We start from the raw sequence: 22,378 nt of genomic DNA on the forward strand, positions 1-22,378 counted from the left end.
TATTAAGTGACTCACATTCCTAGCTTCTTAATGATGCTTCTTTACAGTGAAATTCAAGCAGTTGCCAGATTTTTAAGTCATGAGTTCATTCTCCCCCCCTCCCCAAATTTGCGTGCAACAAAAATTGACAATCTGTGCCAAAAAAGGTGTTAACACTGAAATTCTTATATGCTAAGTGCAACATATTTTATGTTAGGCTGTTTCTGATCCACATGAAATCATCCACATTTCAATTTAAGAAAAGTGAACAACTTTAGGCCAAAGTTTCTTTACTGAAAAGTGGTATAACAGCTCCTAAATGTGGCTTTATTGGATCCTTCTCCTAAAGCCCTTAGCACTTCTGCCAGAAAAGCCATTGTTCTTTCAGAGTTGTTTCCCTCAAATCAACCAAGAAAGGTACCTGCCGCCTTCTAACACAATAATATACTACCGTATCAACTAAACATGCTCTCAGGTAAGGCAAGTGTTTTCTTGTCCCACCACTCACTGACTTAAAGGGAGATACTTACATAATAAGCTTCTTACACAAATAATGCTGAGGAACCTTAGGACTTATGAAATTGAAACTTCAAGAATTTTTTTAAGGTACCTGGTAACTAACCACCCTGGGCAGTATTTAGGTTGGAAATATTAAGGATGTTGTTAATCCTTGCTCCCCCACTCCCACTCCCTCACCACACACACCCACATGTACACACAGAGCGGGGCATTTGCTCTGAGATAAGCAAAGCAGTATTCTTGTGGTCATATGTAGTTTCTGACTTGTCGGGTATTCATTCACATTAATAGCCCACCCCCTTTTCCTGAATTAAAGGTGATTAAATCTTCTGTTGTTGTTCCATTCATTTCAGAATATCTCAGAGATTTGAAGCATAATGAAGTGGAATATATAGAATTCTTGACAATTGTGTATTTATCACTTTTCCCCTCCTTTTATCACTTAAGTCACTTATTCACTTTGGAATAAAGATGTCTTAATTTACTCTCTCTGCATTGACCTTATATTATTTTCCACCTCTTTACTTTTCATTTCTTATTCCTCAGTTTTCCGCAGTTGGTAGAATACATCAGAATAGGCCTTGTTTGGTCATATATGACGATATGCATCTATCTGTTTCAAAATGAAGATCTCTAGTTTATAAGCATCAGAGAATAATGGATGTCAGACCATGGCCTTCAAGGGAAGAGTATACACAAAAAAATAAGAGATCATGTCTGATTTGCTTGATGTGTTTTATTATTGGTGTCTTGGTTACTATTTAGTTTTTCTTGATTCTGACCTTTAAGTGAGTTCTCTTAAGTTGTAAAAGAAAGGAGATTTCTGTCTCAGGAGGTTTGTTAATCCTGAAAGCATTTAAAGAACAGACTTTATTTACAAAGTCACATTAAGTCAAATGATAAACATTTAGTTCAACTGAACTTTTATTAGGTATATACATTTGGAGGAGGTACTAGGTATTTTGCAAGTTCTTTAAAAGATTCTGTGAGCAAAGTTCTAGATGTTTAAGCTAACTTTACTTTATAAGTGAATTCCTATTTTACATTCCTGCAGGGCTACTTTTTAAATTTTTTGCTAGTATGTTATCTAACACTTTTATATTAATGCCTTAGAACAGAAGGGAAAGAAAATGGGACCTCGTATCTCATTACCCCATCTGTTTGTTGATTTCAAGAATCTTTATCCCATTACAGTATAAATCAAAATATTCTCTTCCTCATCATCATAATCATCTTGATCATTATTTATTTTTATGCATATTAACATGTTAATGCTTAATGAGCAGGTGAAAAGTCTTAGAAAATTTGCCCCCTAAACCAGACATCCACTGGTTGATTATAATAAAATCCAAGACCATATATTCAATTACCCACTAGATACATCACTGTAGATGTTGTCAACTCATATTTGATGTGATCAAAATATAACTCCTGAGTGTTCTCCCAATCACCACCAAGAAATAAACCCAACTAACTACCTAATCAAGTAGGCCATAGATACCTGTGGTTCTCTAGTTTTCCTCAGCTCGTCATCTTTGACATTACCATCCATTAAGATACAGAAGCCCTAGAGTTACAAATTATCTTTGGTCCTTCACTTTGCCCAAAACTCATTATTCTTCATTAAATCCTGTGTATTCTGCCCTTTTAATCATGAATTCATGTTTTTTCTCTCCATTTCCATTATCATCTGGATCCAGGCTACCATTATCTCACTTGGACTATTCCAGTTGACTCCCACTGTTCCCTTTATTTCAAATCTTGCCATTTCACAGAGCCTGCTTTATCTTGTAAAATATGACTAGACCGTGTCATTTCTTTTAAAACTCTTTAGTAAGTCCCTATTGCACCTGGAACAAAATCTATGCTCCCTACAGAGCTGTGTATGAAGCAGCTGAGGCTTGCTCTTCCCTCATCTTGTTCAACTTTCCGAATCCACTCCACTTCAACTGCCATGATCCTCCTTTTGTTCATTTAACAGACCAAGCCACGAACTCTTTCCTCTAGTTGTTTCTTTTGCCTGAATTCCATTTCCCGTGATCTTAATGTGGCCAGATGCTTGACTTTCAGATCTCAGATATTTTGTAAGTATTTATTGATTGTATAAGAGATGAATTGATAAAAAGTACAAAAATTCAGGTAAAGGCAAATGTTAGTAAGTTCAGAATCAGTGGATAATTGTTTCACCTCGGGAAGATTTTTTTCCCCTTATGGCTAGATAAACTTAGATGAAACTGAGTAGGGTGTAAAGTTGGAGCCAACATGCACCACCACCCCCCTCAATATTTATAGTAGCAATTCTAATGATAAATTAGGATTAACATTGTTAACTATCAGAATTTTGTTACAGTAAGTCATGCAGTTAACATTTACAAGAAATATGGAAATAAATATTCACCTAAGCAGCAAAAAAAAACCTGGTATAAGCTATTTAGGAATTGTAGATAATAGAAAGTTTGAGACCTACTATTTAGAAACAATATTAATATGCATTAAACATTAAACAGTCTTTGAAGGTCTTCAATATAACGTCAAAACGAGAATAGTCATTGTTCTAAGACACATAATTTGTGTCCGTAAATATGTGCCCATAATTTGGCATTGAGATTAAAATTAATCCTACTTTATTTTTGATTTGTATAAACATCATACATCATTAATAATGAATTCCAAGTTACTGTTCCCTTTCAGTATTTTTGTGTTCTTCAGAATACTTGTTTAAAAAAATTAATGCTAAGATTTATATTATAGAGATTTTGGAAAATATTCAAATTAATTTTTTTCTTTTACATAAAAGTAAGAACAGGATTCTGCTGTTAGCAGTGCCATGCTAATTCACCTTCTTGGACATCAGTTCCTACAACTGTGAAATGAGATTATGTTAAATGAACCCCTAAAAATCCTCCAGGTCTGTCAGTGTACTTTCATACACAACTTTGCATTTGTATAATGCTTTGTATTACTAGAATTCTTTTGTATTTATCCTCCATTCATTCTCAGAGCTTTCTTGTGAGGTGGGCAAGACAGACCTTGTTATGTCTGTTCTACACTGGTGAGGAAATTGAGTTGCAAGGGAATTTAAATGATTTTCTTGAGTCACCCAGACAGCTTGGACTATGTATTCTTTCTATAATTCATATTATAAACTATGACCTCCTAATGCTACTCTCTGGTTAGGTGCTTTGTCAAAATAAGTATTCATTTTATTAAGATATGTAGTAAATTATTACTGAAATAACTTGAATATTTTTGTACTTTGACCCCTTGTTCCCTGGAAATCTTTTAGGCACATTAATTCTGATCAGGAGGTCAAAACTAATTATTAAAGTATTGTAGCAATTTGTGCCGTATAACTAATTGCCTGTATGGTACTTTAGATCGAATTTTTATCTTCTGAAGAAGTTAAACAGTTGATTACAGAGACCCCTGTAAGTATCACAGGTTAGGTTCTAAAAGGCCTTTTTTTTTTTTTTCCCCAGTAACCTAGATCTCATGCCTCACTCTGTGCTAACTTGTCTTTCTACTTCCATTCCAACCTCTTAGAATCCATTCTCCCTCCCCAACACCCCTACTAGAATGATGTTATGAAGTGTAACTGATCTTGTCAATTGCTTATTTAAAAAGTCCAGTGTCTTCCCATTGCCCTTAAAAAAGCCTGCTTTTTAGCAGGAATAGTTCCCTGCTTTTCTGACTTCATTTATACCACTTTCCCCCTCAAGCATTATCATTTTCTCCCACCCAGTCACCTTGGGCTTCTGTTTCTTGAACATTCCTAGGTTTTTCCCACCTTAAGATCTTTGCCCTTGAGATCCCCTCCACCTGGAAAGCTCTCCCCCACCTTGTTTGGCTAGATCCTTTGTGTTTATTCATCTATCATCTCAAATATGATTTTCTCAGAGCCACCTTTCCAGGTTGCCTGATCTAAAATAACCCCCCTGGGGGGCCGCTTAGTGGCTGAGTGGGTTAAGCCTCTGCATTCGGCTCAGGTCATGATCTCAGGGTGCTGGGATAGAGCCCTGCATTGGGCTCTCAGCTCAGGAGGGAGCCTGCTTCCCCCTTTCTGCCTGCTGCTCTGCCTACTTGTGATCTCTCTCTGTCTGTGAAGTAAATAAATAAAAATCTTTAAAATTAAAATAAAATAAAATAAAATAACCTCCCTGAAAATAAAATAGATAAGATAGCCTCCCTATTCCCAACCACCACTGTGCATTACATCACCCTACATTTTTAGTATTGTTTTTATGGTACTTGCTGATATCTAAAGTCGTTTTGTTTATTGTTATTTTTCTTGCTTTTCCACCATCAATCCCCTCCTGCCTCTAGAAATGTAAATTCTAGAGACCAGGACTTTGCTAGTCCCAGTCATTGCCATATAACTAGCTCCCTCCCGTGTAGCAATGCCTGGTTCACTGAAGCAAGTCAGTAAATACTTGTTAAATAATTAAGTAGATGAATTAACCTTACAATTCTGAAGTAGAATTCCAACACTCTTCACCTGCCAGTCTCCTTTTTTGGAATCTGTACGGATATAAATTCAAAAATTTTTTAGCCCAGAGGCTTTTGTCCCGACTTCTAGGAAATCCAAACTAAATATAATGGTTAGCTATAGTTACTATTGGCCTAGATTTAGTATAATTCCATCCCTCTTCTATTCCTTGTCTTTTCATTTTATTCTGGTGATCCTACATGTAATTGCTGGTAGCAAGGGGTGACTGTGGAATTGGGAAGGGAGAGAACATTGGCAAGAGATAGTCCTTGTTCAGTGTCTCTCAGCCGCAGCGTCTTCAGCTCTAAACTAGGGTTAATAGATCGGTGGTTTGTGCAAGTATCAAGTGCCGACAATAGCTTAGGCACTCCAAAGCAAGGGAAAGAGGAATGAAAAAGGCAGACATATTCCCTTTTGGACTCACCTAGAGAGTTAAATCAGCAACTGTTGTAAAGTGTGGTTAAGTTCTGTCCCAGGTGACATTCTCGGTTCTCGGTGTCACAGGAGCATCTTACAGGACCTTCTCACCTCCATGAGGAGAGTTCAGAGAATTAGCCAGCCTTGAGGGTGGTGACTGTTCTTCTAGGAGGAGAGAACAGTGAAGACCCAGAGATAGTTACAGAGTCTGACTTTCCAATAACCCTGAAGAGCTTCAGAGATGGAGTACAGAGTGGGGGGGAAAGAGGTGTGTGAAAAGATCAGGAGCAGAAGCCAGTGGGTGCAGTGGTTAGGAGTATAAACACTTCCCTGAGGGTGAAGAGGCCACTAAAAGATTTGTGGCAGGCGAATGACAAGATCAGGTGTGTATTTTTCTGTCATCTTTTAAAAGTTTACCCTGGCTGCAACATGGAGAAGAGATTGAAGGGGTGGTGGGGGGCAGAAAGACTTGAAAGCAGCAGCAGGGGAGGACACCGGTGGTGCGGGAACATCAGAGGGAACTGGGATAGTATTTGTAAATCCCCTGGCACAGTGTTGTCACTGCAAGCGTGGCTCATTTTATAACTTCTTGCTTTTGCTGAAGGTTTAGGCTATGTAACTTCCAGGTTATGAAATTTAAACTGTTTCTATCTAAAGACATGTTCAAATTATTAAGTGCTTGTTTGTGTGCGTGTATACGCATACACACGTGCACTGACATTACAGCTTATATTAAACAATCATAAGATTCCCTAAGTGCATCTTGATTAATGCTATTCTATTTTCCTGATTTAAACTTGGGGTAATAAATTAATACGCATCCACATACACACTTAACAGAAAAGTTCAGAGAAAGTAGTTGAAGTTTGAGGAAAGTAAAAGCTTAATGGACTGATAGAGTACTAAATGTTGGTGTTAATTTAGGAAGAATGTGCTTTCTAAGAGAGTCGCTCAATTGATTATGTAAATAAATCTTTGCAGATGACTGAGAAGGTCATGAAAAATGCTGGAGCATTGACAGAAGTGAGGGTATTAGGAAGGAGTCTCCTTATGAGGTAACGTGTGTTTGACTGTGTCTTAGTAATTCAAACTATTCATTTGATGATATGGTGTCTAAGGCTTACTAGTCCAAACAAAACAAAACAACAAAAAAAGGGAAAGTTAAAGGAAAAAGAAAAATCTGTTCGACTTCCTGCAATTTACGCAGTACGTGTTTCCGCTGACCCTGGGCAACGAGTAATGCACTGCAAATGTTCAGTCAGTTCTCCCACAGTGCCCTCGAGACAGAGCTAAAGCAGTGACATTATCTGGTGTTCCAGGTTGACACATAAAGCCTTTGACAATAAAACATTAAGTTAAATGTCTTAGCACTGAAGTCCTTGGAAATAAATGCTGAAATGAATATCTTTATCTTTGAAGTAAAAGGAAAAAGTGATACACTAGACACATAAAATTAATACCTACTATTTTTGTTAGTAACTTAAGAGGGATAACATGTAATCATTTTTTGATTTAAAGATTATTGTCTAGCTAAGTTGTAATCCTCCTCTCTGGAGAAGTAGCAGTTGTGGTGTAGTGTTTGAATGAAATCCAGACATGAACCATTAGAGAGGTAGGATCTGAGGTGTCGATTAAAATCAAAGTCATTTCCTCTGTCGTGTGCATGTGTGTCTCACAAAAATGGGGTGGGATTTTCAGTAAATTAACTTATATAGCCATTGTACCCATGAACGATAACTTAGAATGGACACAGCTTTACAGTTGAGTCACACAACCTGTGGTGTATCCATCAAGACAACTACGATGCCCTTGTTTGCTGACGGCCTTGATATAAGCTGTAATAAACATCTTTTTCTGTTTAAGTCCTGTGGAATTACTCATAAATATTTATTAAAAGTTATATATATTCACAAAAAATAATATATATTCACATTAAACACTTTAGGGAGATGTTTTAAATTCATGTTGCATACATTCTGAGTGCTCAAAACCCTCCAGTGGCTTCCCATGTCACTCAGGATAAAATACAAAATCATTACCATAGCTTTCCTACATGATTTCAGCATAGAATATCTCTCTGTACTAATTCCCTCTGGTCTTCTCAGGGCTTTCACTAACCTTCTTACCTACTCCTAAAACATACCAAGGCCACCCCTGCCTTTGACTTTTGCTCTTGATGTCCTGTTTCCCCATTATGTATCTATACGTTTCAGGCATTTGCTCCATCAAGGTCTTTGAAATGTTATCTTAGCAGTGAGACCTTCTACCCTCTATATCCTGTATCCTATTTTATTAGTTTTCAATTCACTTAACTCTGTGTGACATACTCTTATTTGTTTGATGGTCATTCTCCCACCCCAACTTCCTACTACCACACACAAATGCTAAGATATAAAGCCTGTGGAATCAAGGATTTTGAGTATATCCGAGCTTTTAGGGAAAAGAAGGTTCATTAATTCCTATTTTTAAAAGATTACAACATAAATTTTAATAGAATTTTTTTTCTTAAGGAGTCAATCCATTCAATGACATTTTTGAGTACTTTAGTCAGTTGACTACAAGTAGGTGGGTTTTAGACTTAATTTTCCATTTAATTTGTTCAGCAGTATTTTTTGAGAACAAGTAGTTATTTTGAAGACTTGTATTTCCATCATATAATATTTGTGTCATGTAATGTGAGCAGATATTAGTAGTCTCCCACTCATAAGGCACTGAACACCTCCAAATATATTTTATACTGTCTTTGATTCATAAGGTACTATGATACTTAGTTGATTTTGTTTTTAAGTTGTATAAATAGCTAAGAATCTTTAATAAAATGTTTAATAATTATATTCCTTTGACTTAGAGATGTACTAGACTTATCTTTTACACAAAGGCAAACATAACATATATTCTAAAAATATATGGAAGGTAATGTATGTGTTATATATAAAGTATGTATGTACATACACATATGCATGTATGTTTATATGTATAATATAGCTTTGTGATGTGTGTTATGTTATCTAATACACATAACACACATCTATACATCTATATTTTTTATATATATATATATATATATATCTAGCAAAATATTATAATTGGAACTATCTCTTTAGAAAATAAGTGAAAATATAAAAAGTAATTTTCTCATCTCAGTATCACATCTTAGGTCTTCCCTGGCTGTCCTATGACTCTTCATCACATCAGTCCTCTCTGTCTCTCTCTCTCTTTTTTTAAATTTTTATTCAAATTCCAGTTAGTTAACAGAATGTGATGATATTAGTTATTAGTTTCAGGTGTACAATATACTGATTCAACACTTCCACACAACACCTGGTGCTCATCAAAAGTTCCCTCCTCAATCCCCATCACCTATTTCACCCATCCCCCACCCACCTCCCCTCTGGTGACCAACAGTTTATTCTCTATAGTTAAGAGTCTGTTTCTTGGTTTGCCTTTCTCTCTTTTTTTCCCCCAAAATTGTTTGTTTTGTTTCTTAAATTCCATGTGTGTGTGAAATCATATGGTATTTGTTTTTCTCTGACTTATTTCACTTAGCATAATACATCTTGTTTAATCTTTGTTGAATGCAGCACTTATCACTATTTGACAGTTTTCTTCATTATCCTTTTATTGTTTGTCTCCACCCACTAGTTGTAAGATCCATGAGAGCGGGTAGTTTATCTTTCCTACTCCAATAGCTGGAAAACTTGGAATAGTATCTGGTATACTAGCATAAAATGGGTTTTCAATAAATGTGTTTGAATAGGTAGAAGAACTCTAATGTTTATTTTATCCAAATTGGACATAGTACTATAAGGTCAAGATATTTTCAGAACACTACCTACTTCTCCTTAAGGGATTTAAAATTTCATTGCGGAAGATTTTTCACAAATAGGTCTCACTGAGTATTTATATGAGTTAATATGTACATATGTGTTAAGACAATGTATATGAATTATTTATATTTATGTGAGTTAATGATAATGTGTTTATATGAGTTAAGATAATGCCAGCCTTTGTACCAAACAAAACATAATGGCTCAAACACCGTAGAAATTTATTTCTCTTTTGCATGAAATCTATAGCAAGTACTCTTTTTTTTTTTTAAAGATTTTACTTATTTATTTGATAGAGATCAGAAGTAGGCAGAGAGGCAGGCAGAGAGAGAGAGGAGGAAGCAGGCTCCCTGGTGAGCAGAGAGCCCGATGCGGGACTCGATCCCAGGACCCTGAGATCATGACCTGAACTGAAGGCAGAGGCTTAACCCACTGAGCCACCCAGGTGCCCCTAAAGCAAGTACTCTTGATTGATTACTTGGTGGATAGTTCCCTTATAAGCAGTGTTTTATGGATCCAATCCCCTCTATTTTGTGGCTCAGTTGTCTAACCCTCAGAACAAAGCTTCTGTTGTTGTCCAACAGAGACTGTTTTGATGGGGCGGGGGGGGAAGATCTTGACAGTCTTAAGGAAGGTTTTTATAAGTAACGTGTGGAAATGGCATGTATCGCTGGTGTTTGTCCATACTCGTAAGGCTTGAACTCACTTAAATGGGCACATATGTAACTATAAGGGAGGCTGGGAAATGTGGTCCAGCTGTATTTCCTGGAAGGGAGGACACTGCTGAATAACTAGCCAGTCTCAGACATTTTATGGTATTTTGTTGTCTAGAAACGTTAGCACTTTTGCATTTGGATGTGTGGTAGCTTGTGCAACTTCTAAAGAGTTAAGAGCTACTTGTACGTTAATGTTTTTAATTCTGTGTGAGGCTTTCTCCCCAAACCAGCTATTTATTTTTATTAAAAAAGAAAGCAGCTTAAGGTTCTCCATAGATCCCCTGGGAATCTTTTTTCCTTGACTTTAAACACTCATTTCCCTAACTCCATACTCCCTTGAGCACTTTTACAGCTGGGATAACTAAGCATCGTCCCTTTGGAGCTCATCAGAGTTGTTGTCTAATTGGTTGCAGAAGTTGGTTTCTGGTATTACCAGCAACTTCTCAACCTCTCCAGAGACTGCTGCTTCCATAGCACTGGTCCCCCTTTGTCCTGGAAAACAAGAGACTGAGGACTCAAGTTTTAGCAACTGTAAGAGATTATAAGTTTTACCATGGGGATAATCACTAATTTTGCTAAAAAGTGTATTTATTGGGCTGGTTTTCACATTAGAAAATAAAGCTGTTCTTATATTAGTGTAAACTTCCTTTAAGGCATTTACTATTTAAATAAGGGAGAAGATAGGTGCAAAGATTGGGTTAGAATATGGCCTTAAATAGTAAAAATCTAGAGTCAGGGTACAAAGTAAAAAGGGTAGAGATTTTGGAGCCTCTTACCTGGAGGCTTTGGACAAGTCACTTGAGCTGTTTGAGCTTCTGTCTCTTCAGCAGCATCTGGACTTTTTATAGGTGTTAGAACAAATAGATATCAAATACTGAGCTCCTTGCTCATTACACAGTACATACCCCTCCAAATAATGGCTGTCATTATTACTAACATGAAGACAAAATGCGCTATACTTAAATAGTGGAATGCTATTGAGAAGATGATGTTAAAATTACCTGACTAAGTGCCAGCAGCTGCCATGTATTTTATTGACAATTTCTTGGATTGAGTGATCTAGGCTTGTTTTTTTTTTTTTTCTTTCTTGGAATCCCTTGGAAGAATGTGTGCTTTTCAGATCGGTGGTTATTGATGATTGCAAATAAATTGAAAAGAAGAAGGGATTATATGTTGTGCAGGGTAGTGGGATGGGGAGGTGGAGTGAGAATGGAGTGACTGTCTCTTAAACCATCATAAAATTGTGTGTCTTAATAGGGCAGCAGGACATTTCATTTGGCCCTATATCATGATCATTTATCAACTATCTCAGTATTTCTGTGGAAAACTGTATAGACCGCTTGTTTTATTTTAGGTTCCACATAAACATTTTCATTTTGAAAAAATATAGCTATCTTTCAGATGACAAATTTTCATTGGTTCTGATAGTAATTATAGAACTGCCCTCACTATGCCAGGTGTCTTCCTTTAAGATGATGAAATCTGTTGACTAACATATACCTAAGTCTGTATGTGTGTGCATAATTTTTTTCTGATTATCAAATGTTAGGAAAATTATATATCAGGCAAGTACCAGAAAAGGAGTTGCTCTCCTCGCATATTTTATGAGGTTCTCTCCTAATTTATTTTACATTAAAAAAATTTTAAAATACTCCAATAAGGAACATAATGCCGCAGTGACCTCAAGCATTGCTAGCTTGGAATGCTTATAAGCATCACATGATGGAACTGGTATAAAGGAGTTAAAAGGCTTTACATTTTACACAGATTTAATAATGATTCCTGGATGTGTGATCTCAAAATGGCAAGTACTGGATATTGCCATAATATTTTATTTTTAAAAAAATGTTTTTAAGATTTTATTTATTTGACAGAGAGAGGCAGCAAGAGAGGGAACACAAGCAGAGAGTGGGAGAGGGAGAAGCAGGCCTCCCATTGAGCAGGGAACTCGATGTGGGACTCAATCCCAGGACCCTGGGATCATGACCTGAGCCGAAGGCAGATGCTTAACTGACTGAGCCACCCAGGCACCCTGCCATAATATTTTAAAGACGAGTTTATAAAATGTATAGTAAACAACTTTATAAAGAACCTATAGGACAAATGAAAAATCAACTTCACTAATGTACATTATCACATACAGACTCGAAAAAGTAACGTCTCAAACAATGTAGAAGAAATGAAAATTCTGTTAGGAAGCAGATGTAAAGTTTTAATAAATTGATTTTATGAATGTTAGAGTGAAAAATTATTTCAAATTAGTATTTTTCTGTATGATATTAAAATTTGCACAAGAAACTATATTAATTAGTTGATATAAGCAGCCATTTGACCATTTCATTAGTATCCATGAGTTTTCAGGTCAGCTACTAAATTAATAAATACATTAAATTTAAAGCTTAAATGTTTGTGCTCTAGAGCCAGATGTCCAAAGCTGGAATCTTTCTTTTCCCACCTTTTCACTACCTGATCTTGGTATAGATCACTTAACTTTTCTGTGTCTTAGTTTCCTCCCATTTAAAAATGGTCATAATAACACCTACTTCATAAGATAGTGCAAAGAGTTAAATGACCTGATGTATCTGCAAGTACTTAGATCCGGGCCTGGCACAAAGGAACTCATATACAGGTGTTTTTATTATTGCCTTCTCTTTGAAAAAAATGGGGCACAGCCTTGCATTTTGAAATATATGACACCTAAATAGTTCATACACTTTCTCATCATACTAAAGGATTCTACTTTTCTGTTTTAAAGTACAGGTCACATGGATTCCTTCTGTTCAGTGCTTTCTTTCAACATCTAGTAGAAAAGGCTTTCTAAAAGAATTTGCTTAAAAACGTCAATTTACTAGTTTTGGTTATTTTCCTCAATAGAGGGTAATAGGTACTCTATTTGTGTGCAAATTATCACTATGTCAGAAGTGTAGGAGTTAGATTTTAGATAGATTATAATTTACCCAACTGTAGCCAATGAAGTTTATGATTCATTTATGTTACCAATCTCCCAAAACATGAGAGTGGCCTTTCTGCTAGGTCGCTGTCATATCTCAGTAGCTAATTCTAACCCATAAAGGTTTATTTTTGGACAGATAGTCATGTGTATAACTTTATCTTGATAACAAAGTCTTCTCTATTAAGTTCCCTTTAAAATATTATTTTCATGTAGGAAAGTAGCAAGGAATTTTTGAAACAAAACACAACTAAACTCGCACTTTACTCATGTTCAGTGGTGTCTTCTGTTCAGACAGTCCTCTACCGGCAGTGTCCTCAGGATAGAAAGAGCATCTTATTGTGGTTAAGCCATACCAGGTTTCAGCATATGTCTGGGTCAAATACATGGAGACTTTTACAGCCAAACATCGTAAGACTCTACACACAAAAGCACAAACTCCCCAAGATGTTATCACCTTGTGAGAATTCTTAGCTATGACAATTCGAATGTTTATAAAAGAGAGTAATTGGATTAGAAGCATATCATGATAATGAGGTTATTCACTTTATAAAATTTAGTATAGTATTTTAAGCAGTGAGCTCCTCTTTATAAACATATGGTTTATTTAAAATGTAATATATAGACTTGGGGGAATATATATCATAAGTAAACTACTATAATAGTAGTGTTAGCTATAACAGTGTCAAAAATAAGTCAGGTCTTTTTCTTTTCTTTTCTTTTCTTTTTTTTTTCTCATTGTATTTGAAAAACATCTGACCTAAGGTGTTGGAGAACCTTGACTGGAAAAATGGCAAAGGGAATGAAAAGGAAGAGAGAGGCATCAGTAAGGTAGATTCTGTGGTTCACAATGATTATTTCATTTAGTCATTGTATTATGTTATATTCATTTGATAGAAGAAACTAAGGTGCACAGAAGTTAATTAACTTGTCCAAAGTTGTTTGACTGAGGAGGAGGTTGACCAGAGGATAACTCCATATATGTTGATGTGAAGCTTATGTCTTTCGAGCCTGGCAGGAAGCTGGGAGAATCTTCTTACAAATTACTACTTTTTGTCAGGTTTCTCTAGTAGCTATAAAGCAAATTCTTGTAGACCCGGTTCTGTGAAACATAGTCATATCGACATTAAAAAAGTCTCCATGTATCTTAATGAGAAATAAATTAGATCTATTCATTTATTAAAATTATTATCTCATGATACTTTTGGAAAAACCTGTTTCTTTTATGTTTATGCACAAAAGAAACTACAGATCATACAAATATCTTTCTCTTTGTGGAAAACTGATGGATGATGTAATCAAGAATAAGTATTGGAGCTAGAACGTACCATAAGGTATAAGGGAAGCAAAAATTTTTTCTGATGAATAATATTCAGGAATCCAAATGTTTACTTTTTCTGGTGTTCTTAAAGAAATATCAGGATTGAGAGATACAAAAGTTGATTGTATTATGAAGTGGCCTTTAAAATGAGCTACTAAATAATATTCCTGCCTATTCAAGCTGTGTATAGAAGTAGGTCAGAGAGTGTCAGGATGAGTAGTACCTGAACAGTTGAGTAGTAAAAGAAAAATAGGGGTGTGTGTGCCTGTGTATATACAGATGCAGAGAGAGAAAATATGAATTGCTTTTAAAACACAACTTGAGTTCTGAAGTGGGTAAGGGGACAGTGTTTGTGGCTGGATGATTTTGGCCACTAAACCCCTCTCAGTAATCCACTGGTTTCTACTCTTGGATTCTAGCTACATTAGAAATTCTAGACCTAGAAAGGACCTCTGTCTTACACAGCATCCATGTGTGGTAATTATCATTAAGCTAACACACTTCTATCGTAAATGCTTTATGCCCAGTCATTCATTTAGTCCTCACAACTTAGGTTTCCAATAAGTGATGAATGAGTAGAAAAAATATAAGAGACTGTATTTCATGAACATCTCAGAGAAAAATAGGAAATGTGTCCAGTAACATACCAACTCTCCAACTCTTCCTTGCAGAGATTAAAAACATGAGCATAAAGAACACTCACAAAACTCTAGTGATGATAGGAGGAAAGCAGTATTCATTTGGGTAAATTCTTAGGAATATAATTTAATATAAAGTTAGGTTTGGGTCACTAAGTGTGATATTTAACTTACTTTAAATAGTGTCACTCAAGATAAAGGGAGGATTGTGTAGATCCCAACAATTAATGCAAACCTTGCATGTTTTGTTGTAATTATTTCTTGAAATAAAGTGATTCTAAAGGTTAGTTGGAAATTTCTCAGTGAAATAAATTTCAAATGTTGGTGGCAGTAATTGTGTTTTGTTTTGTTTTTTTAACTGTTGGATTTCTTAGCAACCCCCTACGCTAATGATAATGCACTGTCAAACATGAAACTCTAGTCCATTTCCATTACATGTCCAATAATATACCAACTCTTCCTTGTAGAGCTTAAAAACAAGAGCATAAAGAAGTCTTTGGTGGGGAGAGATGGAAAGGGAAGAAGGCAGCCATCTTAGCTTCTACTACATTATCATTACTTTGAAGAATTTTACCATTTCAACAAAGTATTGACTCAGTGGTGTCAGAGACTTCAAGGCACTCAAATTCAATACATTTATGTTCAAAACAGAGTTCATTTATTAACTAGTAATTTTATAAATGCCGATCATGGGACTAACTAATAAATCAAAGACTATCAAATGCCTGTTCCTAAATGAGACTTAAGTTTTTTTTTAAAGGGATTTTTTTTTAAGATTTTTATTTATTTATTTGACAGATAGAGATCACAAGTAGGCAGAGAGGCAGGCAGAGAGAGAGAGGAGGAAGCAGGCTCTCCGCTCAGCGGAGAGCCTGATGCGGGCTCGGGCTCGATCCCAGGACCCTGAGATCATGACCTGAGCCGAAGGCAAAGGCTTTAACCCGCTGAGCCACCCAGGCGCCCTGAGACTTAAGTTTTTTATATAGTACCTGTTTACAGCCAATTGTTATAACATCCCTTTTTCTCCCAAAACAGATAGAAGTTATTATATAGTTGATACCCAGATTATGTGAAACTATGATGAATTTTGTTTATGCTCACTTTGTGCATTTAACAATCTGATTTTAATATTACCCTGTGTTTTTTATGTAGTTAATAGTGTTTGTGGTTAAACTATGATTCAGTCATTTGCCTGACAGAAGTTTATTGCACTTGTGATCCACAAGTACCATATTTTTGGGAATATAGGTTGCTTGATCCAGGAGAAATTTAAATAGTAATATATTCATATGTCAAATCGTAAAAATATTTAAATGATAAAAATATGAGATTCCTTTAAATTGTGTTAATTGTGAAATATATTGGTACTAAGATTAAAATATATAAAATGTGTTAATTTCCCCTTTAGCTTAATTATTGTTTAATTTTATTCAGGTAATTACTGTATGTAGTCCCAACTTCAAACTTTTTCTTATATTTTGAACAGTTTTGGCTATAAATGGTGGCTAGCACCACAAGATAATTCACAGCCCCGGTTTAATCTGAAATTTAATGAAATAGGATACTGATAGTAATTTAAATAGGCACTGGTCAAGTCTAGAAAAATTTGGAATAAATGAATCTTGTTGTCATCGCCATATTATACCCCTTCTTGGTATATTTTACTCAGACTACGAGTTATGCCTCCTAGGGATTCTTTGTTTGACCTCATGTTTAAACACGGTTTCCTGTACTACACTTGTCCCCTGACTTCCAATCCCTGTCTAGTTCATTTGCCTCTTAAAGACTATTTCCCCCAGATGTGGGCTCCAGTGTCTCTATTATTCCAGAGTATTGTGGCTGTCTGGGTCAAAGCAGTGCATTTCATAATCTTCCTTTATGGAAACAGCTCCTACAACTTCTCCCATTCTGGAACCTTGGCTGTCAATAAAATTTAATCATGATACTATTATACCAATCTACGGGGAAATTTTTTAAATTTTTAAAACTTCCTTAAATGTGGCATCTGTTCTAATATAAAGAAGTATTCAGTTAATACTAAATTATGTATGCATAATTTATATATTTATGTATATAACATTTCATGCTGTTCTGCAAAGAATATAGGTGGTAGGGGGGAGATAAAAGCCATTTTTTTTAATTATGTTTGATTTATTTTTCTATTGTAGGTAACACCTGTTTCAATAACATTTTGGATAGTAGAAGTTACATTTGGAATTGGGACTGTCTTATTCACCTCTATATTCCCTGGCCCTAATAGTCTGACATAGCAGATACTCAATAAGTATTTATAAAATGGAATTGAATTCTTAAGAGTGAAAGACTTTTTTTCTTTTTAAATACTCTTTATGAGTCTTAGCCTAACATAGGTATGTAATTCTGGTAACTGTGGCTATAAGCTAGCATAGTTGAAGAGACTATAGTATATAAAGGCTGGACCCATGTGTATTCTAGTAGATTTAGAGCTCTGAAGCTCTTAGTACTTTCCACAGAGCAAATTGTTAGGAAAGATGACCAGCTAATGGATATTGAAGAGAGTCCTATGAGACTTGAGTAAATAAGTGTTTAGTGAGTGAAAATTCATTAGATAATTTTGTCTTCATTTGACAAATTTAAGCTAATTTAAAAAAATCACACTATGTGACACATGTCAACCTGAGTCATAAAAAATAATCAGTAGAAATCAGTTTGTTCTATAATTACATGCATTGATTTATGCCTTTTAAAATCACTGAGCCATTGAGTAACGTTTCCCCAGTTGACTTCTGTAGTGAGTGACTGAATTAAATGGAAATGTAGATGATGAAGGATATTTATCCTGGTTTTGGACACATTTTAATATCTGATATCTATCACTTAACAACATGCAAAATCATAGTTACTAGTACATCTTGGCAGATTTCCATCTTCAAATTGTTCATGAAGAAATCCTGTGAATATTTCACCATTCTGCATTATGGATAAATATATATATATATATATATATATATATATATAAATTCTCAAGTTAGAATTATTCACCTATCTATTCCTTATATGAGAATTGTTATTCTCCTAAATTTTATCTAATATTTCACAGCATCTTCAATTATCAGGTTTTTAAAAAAACAACACTCTTAGTGAGATATGTCACGTTTGCAATGATTTCACACATTTGAGTACATATCTCACTTCTGTAAGCTCCTCTAACATATGTGTTTTTTGTCCATTTATTTGGCATGTAATCATATACCTCCTAATAGCTTTATTTTTTTTTATAAAGATTTTATTTATTTGACAGAGAGAGAGAGAGGGAGGAAACATGAGCAGGGGGTTGTGGCAGAGGGAGAGGGAGAAGCAGACTCCCTGCTGAACAGGTAGTCTGATGTAGGGCTGATCTCAGGACGCTGAGATATGACCAGAGCTGAAGGCAGATGCTTAAGCCATCCAGATGCCCCCTAATAACTTTATTTTTAGGTCTTTTCTGTGTTTTCCTTGTCTCTTTTGAAGTCAAAAATATTTCCATACAGACTATATTTAGTGTTATTAAATATCATAGTACATTTATTGAATCATATCTGAACAATTATGGGCTATAGATTTTTCCTCTTTGTTTGAAACTTTGAGGTATTAAAGTTCATTGGTCATTGTCATAAAACTGAATCACCTCCCTTGGAAAACTTATTCTAATCTATGGAATGGCATCTTGTTTTTGGAAAGAGAGAAAGGAGGAGATCAAAGGAGAAAAGGGAATGTTGCTAAGATAAACTCTTATTTAAGTTTTATTTTAACATTATTATTATTCAACAGCTAAATAGGATCATTATGTAGGGAGGGAATAGAAAATGTTACCAGTATTGCATGATGTCAACATCTATTTTGAAATGCCAAGTGTATTACTGGCCAATAGTATAATAAGTGGGATAATATAAATCGTGCCCCCTTTTTTAATTCAAAAGAACTGGTAATAACTTATAAGAGTATAAAATTCTTAAGTCAATGTTCTAGTGTCTCATTCACTGACTAGCACATAGTTAGAGGAGAAAGAGTCAGTAAATATTTGTTGAATGGACAAATATATGGATGCTTTCTTTTTTTTTTTTTTAAGGTTTATTTACTTACTTGAGAGGGAGCAGGGGGAGGGACAGAGGGAGAGGGAGAGAGAATCCTCAAGCCAGCTCCTCACTGAATGTGGAGCCTGATGAAGAGTTCAATCCCAGGACCCTGAGATCATGACCCAAGCCAAAATTAGGAGTCAGTCACTTAACTGACTGAGCCACCCAGGCGACCCCTGGATATTTTCATTTTCTTTCTTTCTTTTTTTTATATATATTTTTTTAAAAGATTTTATTTATTTATTTGAGAGAGAGACAGTGAGAGAGAGCATGATCGAGAAGGTGAGAGGGAGAAGCAGACTCCCCGTGGAGTTGGGAGCCCGATGCGGGACTCGATCCTAGGACTCCGGGATCATGATCTGAGCTGAAGGCAGTCGCTTAACCGACTGAGCCACCCAGGCGCCCGATATTTTCTTTTTCAATTCACTTTCTCTGTTATATGGGAGAATCGTAGGAGCACTTGAGGGATACTTAGTGAATCTGTTCCACAGAAGCTCTTTTTTTTAGGGTTTAAACATGAACAAATAGAAAATTGATATTTATGTGTATGTGTATAGATAGGTAAATGTCTATGACTTTCTCAAGTCTAAGTTCTTTGAAGGCATTCTTTTCTATTTTCTCCATAGAGCTCAACACAGTTACTTATATAACAATACATTTTGTCAATTCTAAAATGCTCATTTTTGTTTTTTACTTTTTCTTTTCTTTAGAGAGAGCAGGCCATGAGCAGGAGGGTAGGAAGGGGCAGAGAGGGAAGGAGAGAGAGAATCTTAAGCAGGCTCCATGCCCAGTCCTCCTTGGAGGGCTGATGTCAGGACCCTGAGATCATGACCTGGGCTGAAATCAACACTCTGCTACTTAACTGACTGAGCCACTCAAGCGCCCCTTTTCTTTACTTTTAAGTAGCATTTGGGTATATAAGAACCTCAAATCTGTTTTCTTATTTAAGCTATTTCTTGCTTCAAAGTTATATTTATGGGGCTAACAAATAATAGTAGACTAAGTTCCCCAGTGGTGTATACTTAGAAAATTGTCACTCACTGAATTAATTGCTCACCCAAGTGAGCACCTCCAAACCCACCTCTTTAAACACTGAATGTAGTATTAAGAGTCATTGAATGTCCATAAACTTTAAAAATTTATTTTGTGATTTTTTTGGTACATTGGACAATATTTAGTAATTTGTGATTTTGAAAAATGAAAGATCTTTCCTAGTACTTTTGGGTAATGGTATAGATAGAATATAATAAAATGTTTCAGTGTCTTAAGAGTTCTTGATTCAATTGTAATCCCGTTTCTCCTGCTCCTTCCATAGCTTCCTGCAGATTTCACAAAACTACACCTTACTGATAGTCTCCACCCACAGGTGACGCACGTTTCTTCTAGCCATTCAGGATGTAGTATCACTAGTGATTCTGGAAGCAGCAGTCTTTCTGATATCTACCAGGTAAGAAAGTGTTTTCCTTGTCATTTGCTTCATTTTTATGTATGCCAAGGAGTATTATGATTCTTAATTGAGAGGATCTACAAAATAAATATATATGTGTGTATTATATGTACATACAGGTACATAAAATGTTAATGTTATACTATTTACAATGTTACGTGTTATAATATGTTATTTTATTATATGTTACTATAATATTTATAATATAATGTCACAAAATGTTACAACATATTATGTTATAATGTTATAATATATATTTTATATATATAACATATAAAATATGTTTGTTTCAGGGAGTAGAACTACTGTCTAATTGTATTTGCCTCTGTTATTACCAATTATCAGTTTTATTTAAATTTTTTTTAAAGATTTATTTATTTGACAGACAGAGATCACAAGGAGGCAGAGAAGCAGGCAGAGAGAAAGGAGGAAACAGGCTCCCTGCTGAGCAGAGAGCCCGATGTGGGGCTCGATCCCAGGACTCTGGGATGATGACCTGAGCCGAAGGCAGAGGCTTTAACCCACTGAGTCAGCCAGGCGCCCCAATTATCAGAGTTTTAAATAGAGTGGTTACAATGGAGATGTTTCTCTTGACTTTAAATATTGTATAAAAATGACTACAGACATATAAGGTTTTTGATTCTTAATTAAAACTGTAGGGGAAAACTGCAGAATTATGCCATTACAGTAAGTTTTTCTAATTAAAATCTTGAGATTATTATGATTAGATCAATGAATTATATTTTTTTTGCATTTTTAAATTTTGTATAGATTTGGTTATGTGTACAAAATAAATTCTTATGATACTGATGGATAGAAAAGAAACTAGGACTATGGAATTCCAAAACTGTTTTAAAAGCAAAATAATTTTAATTGGTAAGGAAGAAAGAGAATATGGCTTAGAATATGCAAATTTGGGAAAAGTGACTAAAACAATGCAAAAAAGGTCCGTTTGTGGAGAGGTCTTTAAATAAATGCTACTAATATGGGATTTTGGATGGTTTCAAATAAAAAGCACATAACACTGGCTTCTTAGGAATTGTGAATGAGATGACCAAGAAATGCTTTCCTTTAGAAAGATGATAGTTTTAGTATCATTGAAATATTCAGGCAGTGCTAAATTTCTATTAAAAAAAATACTAAAAGTAGACACTTAGAATACCATCAGGGCAAAAATATTTAAGTTCTAAATTTAGTAGATCTTAGAAAATTAGTTTTGTTTGAAGGAGGTAATAGGTATACACTTTCCTGTAATTCAGGGGTATTATAGAGAGTTTACCAACTAATAACCGAAAGACACAAATGCAATTATTTGCAGATTTTTGGCTGATTAAGAATTTATTATTTTGCAATAAGAAATATTACCTGCCTCTTTAGCTTTTAAAAATTCTAGTTCGATGGAATATAAATGCAAAGATAGATACCTTACAGTAAGTGTTAACATAAAATTTTAGGAAGTAATCCCATTTTTCAAATGTTAGAGGAGGAGAAGGTGGCAGATAAGGATAACTTCGCTCTCCTCCCTCCATCGGCCAGTACTGCCTATTTTTAGAAGTTGATTTTTAAAAACATTTACTTAAGTATCCTTTATCCTAAAACAGTGAATAGTATAACTAAAGCTGTACTTTATGGTAACTGAAATATCATGATAGAGCCCTTGTCTTCTAAATTTCAAGATGATTGTACACTTTAAAGATGTGAAGTATATACAAACCTGAATGGAACTCCTAGAAGGCAAATTTATAATAAGAATGAAGTAAGATATTCAAATAATTTATTGGGGCATATTCTGAAGGGAATTCCAGCTTTATGTGTTTAACCCTTGAGTAGGCTAGTGTACGTTCATGAGGAAATTCTTGATGGTAAGGAAATATGTGAGAATCTAGATTGTGGGTGAGAACTCAAAATTGCTCTGACATGGTCTGCCTGCAGCCTGACTTTATCTTGGAGTATATAGATGGAATAGAGGGTCCCTGTTTATTTT

At 35.1% G+C, this 22,378-nt stretch overlaps 1 protein-coding gene across 17 annotated transcripts in view; it reads left to right on the forward strand.

Annotated features, from left to right (window-relative positions):
* The window catches only part of RAPGEF2 (Rap guanine nucleotide exchange factor 2), a 232,365-nt gene that overhangs the window by 163,607 nt on the left and 46,380 nt on the right, over window positions 1–22,378 (forward strand). For 9 of the 17 annotated variants that reach the window (XM_032863210.1, XM_032863228.1, XM_032863219.1 and 6 more), the window contains 2 exons: window positions 13,660–13,725; window positions 20,263–20,394. In XM_032863210.1, the coding sequence (XP_032719101.1) occupies window positions 13,660–13,725; window positions 20,263–20,394 (198 nt within the window). The remainder of the gene's footprint in view (window positions 1–13,659; window positions 13,726–20,262; window positions 20,395–22,378) is intronic. The other 8 variants (XM_032863246.1, XM_032863263.1, XM_032863293.1 and 5 more) reach the window with 1 other exon arrangement.

This window comes from Lontra canadensis, unplaced genomic scaffold, assembly GCF_010015895.1.
Source record: "Lontra canadensis isolate GAN:19392208 unplaced genomic scaffold, GSC_riverotter_1.0 scaffold1, whole genome shotgun sequence".
NCBI classification, from domain to species: Eukaryota; Metazoa; Chordata; class Mammalia; order Carnivora; family Mustelidae; genus Lontra; species Lontra canadensis.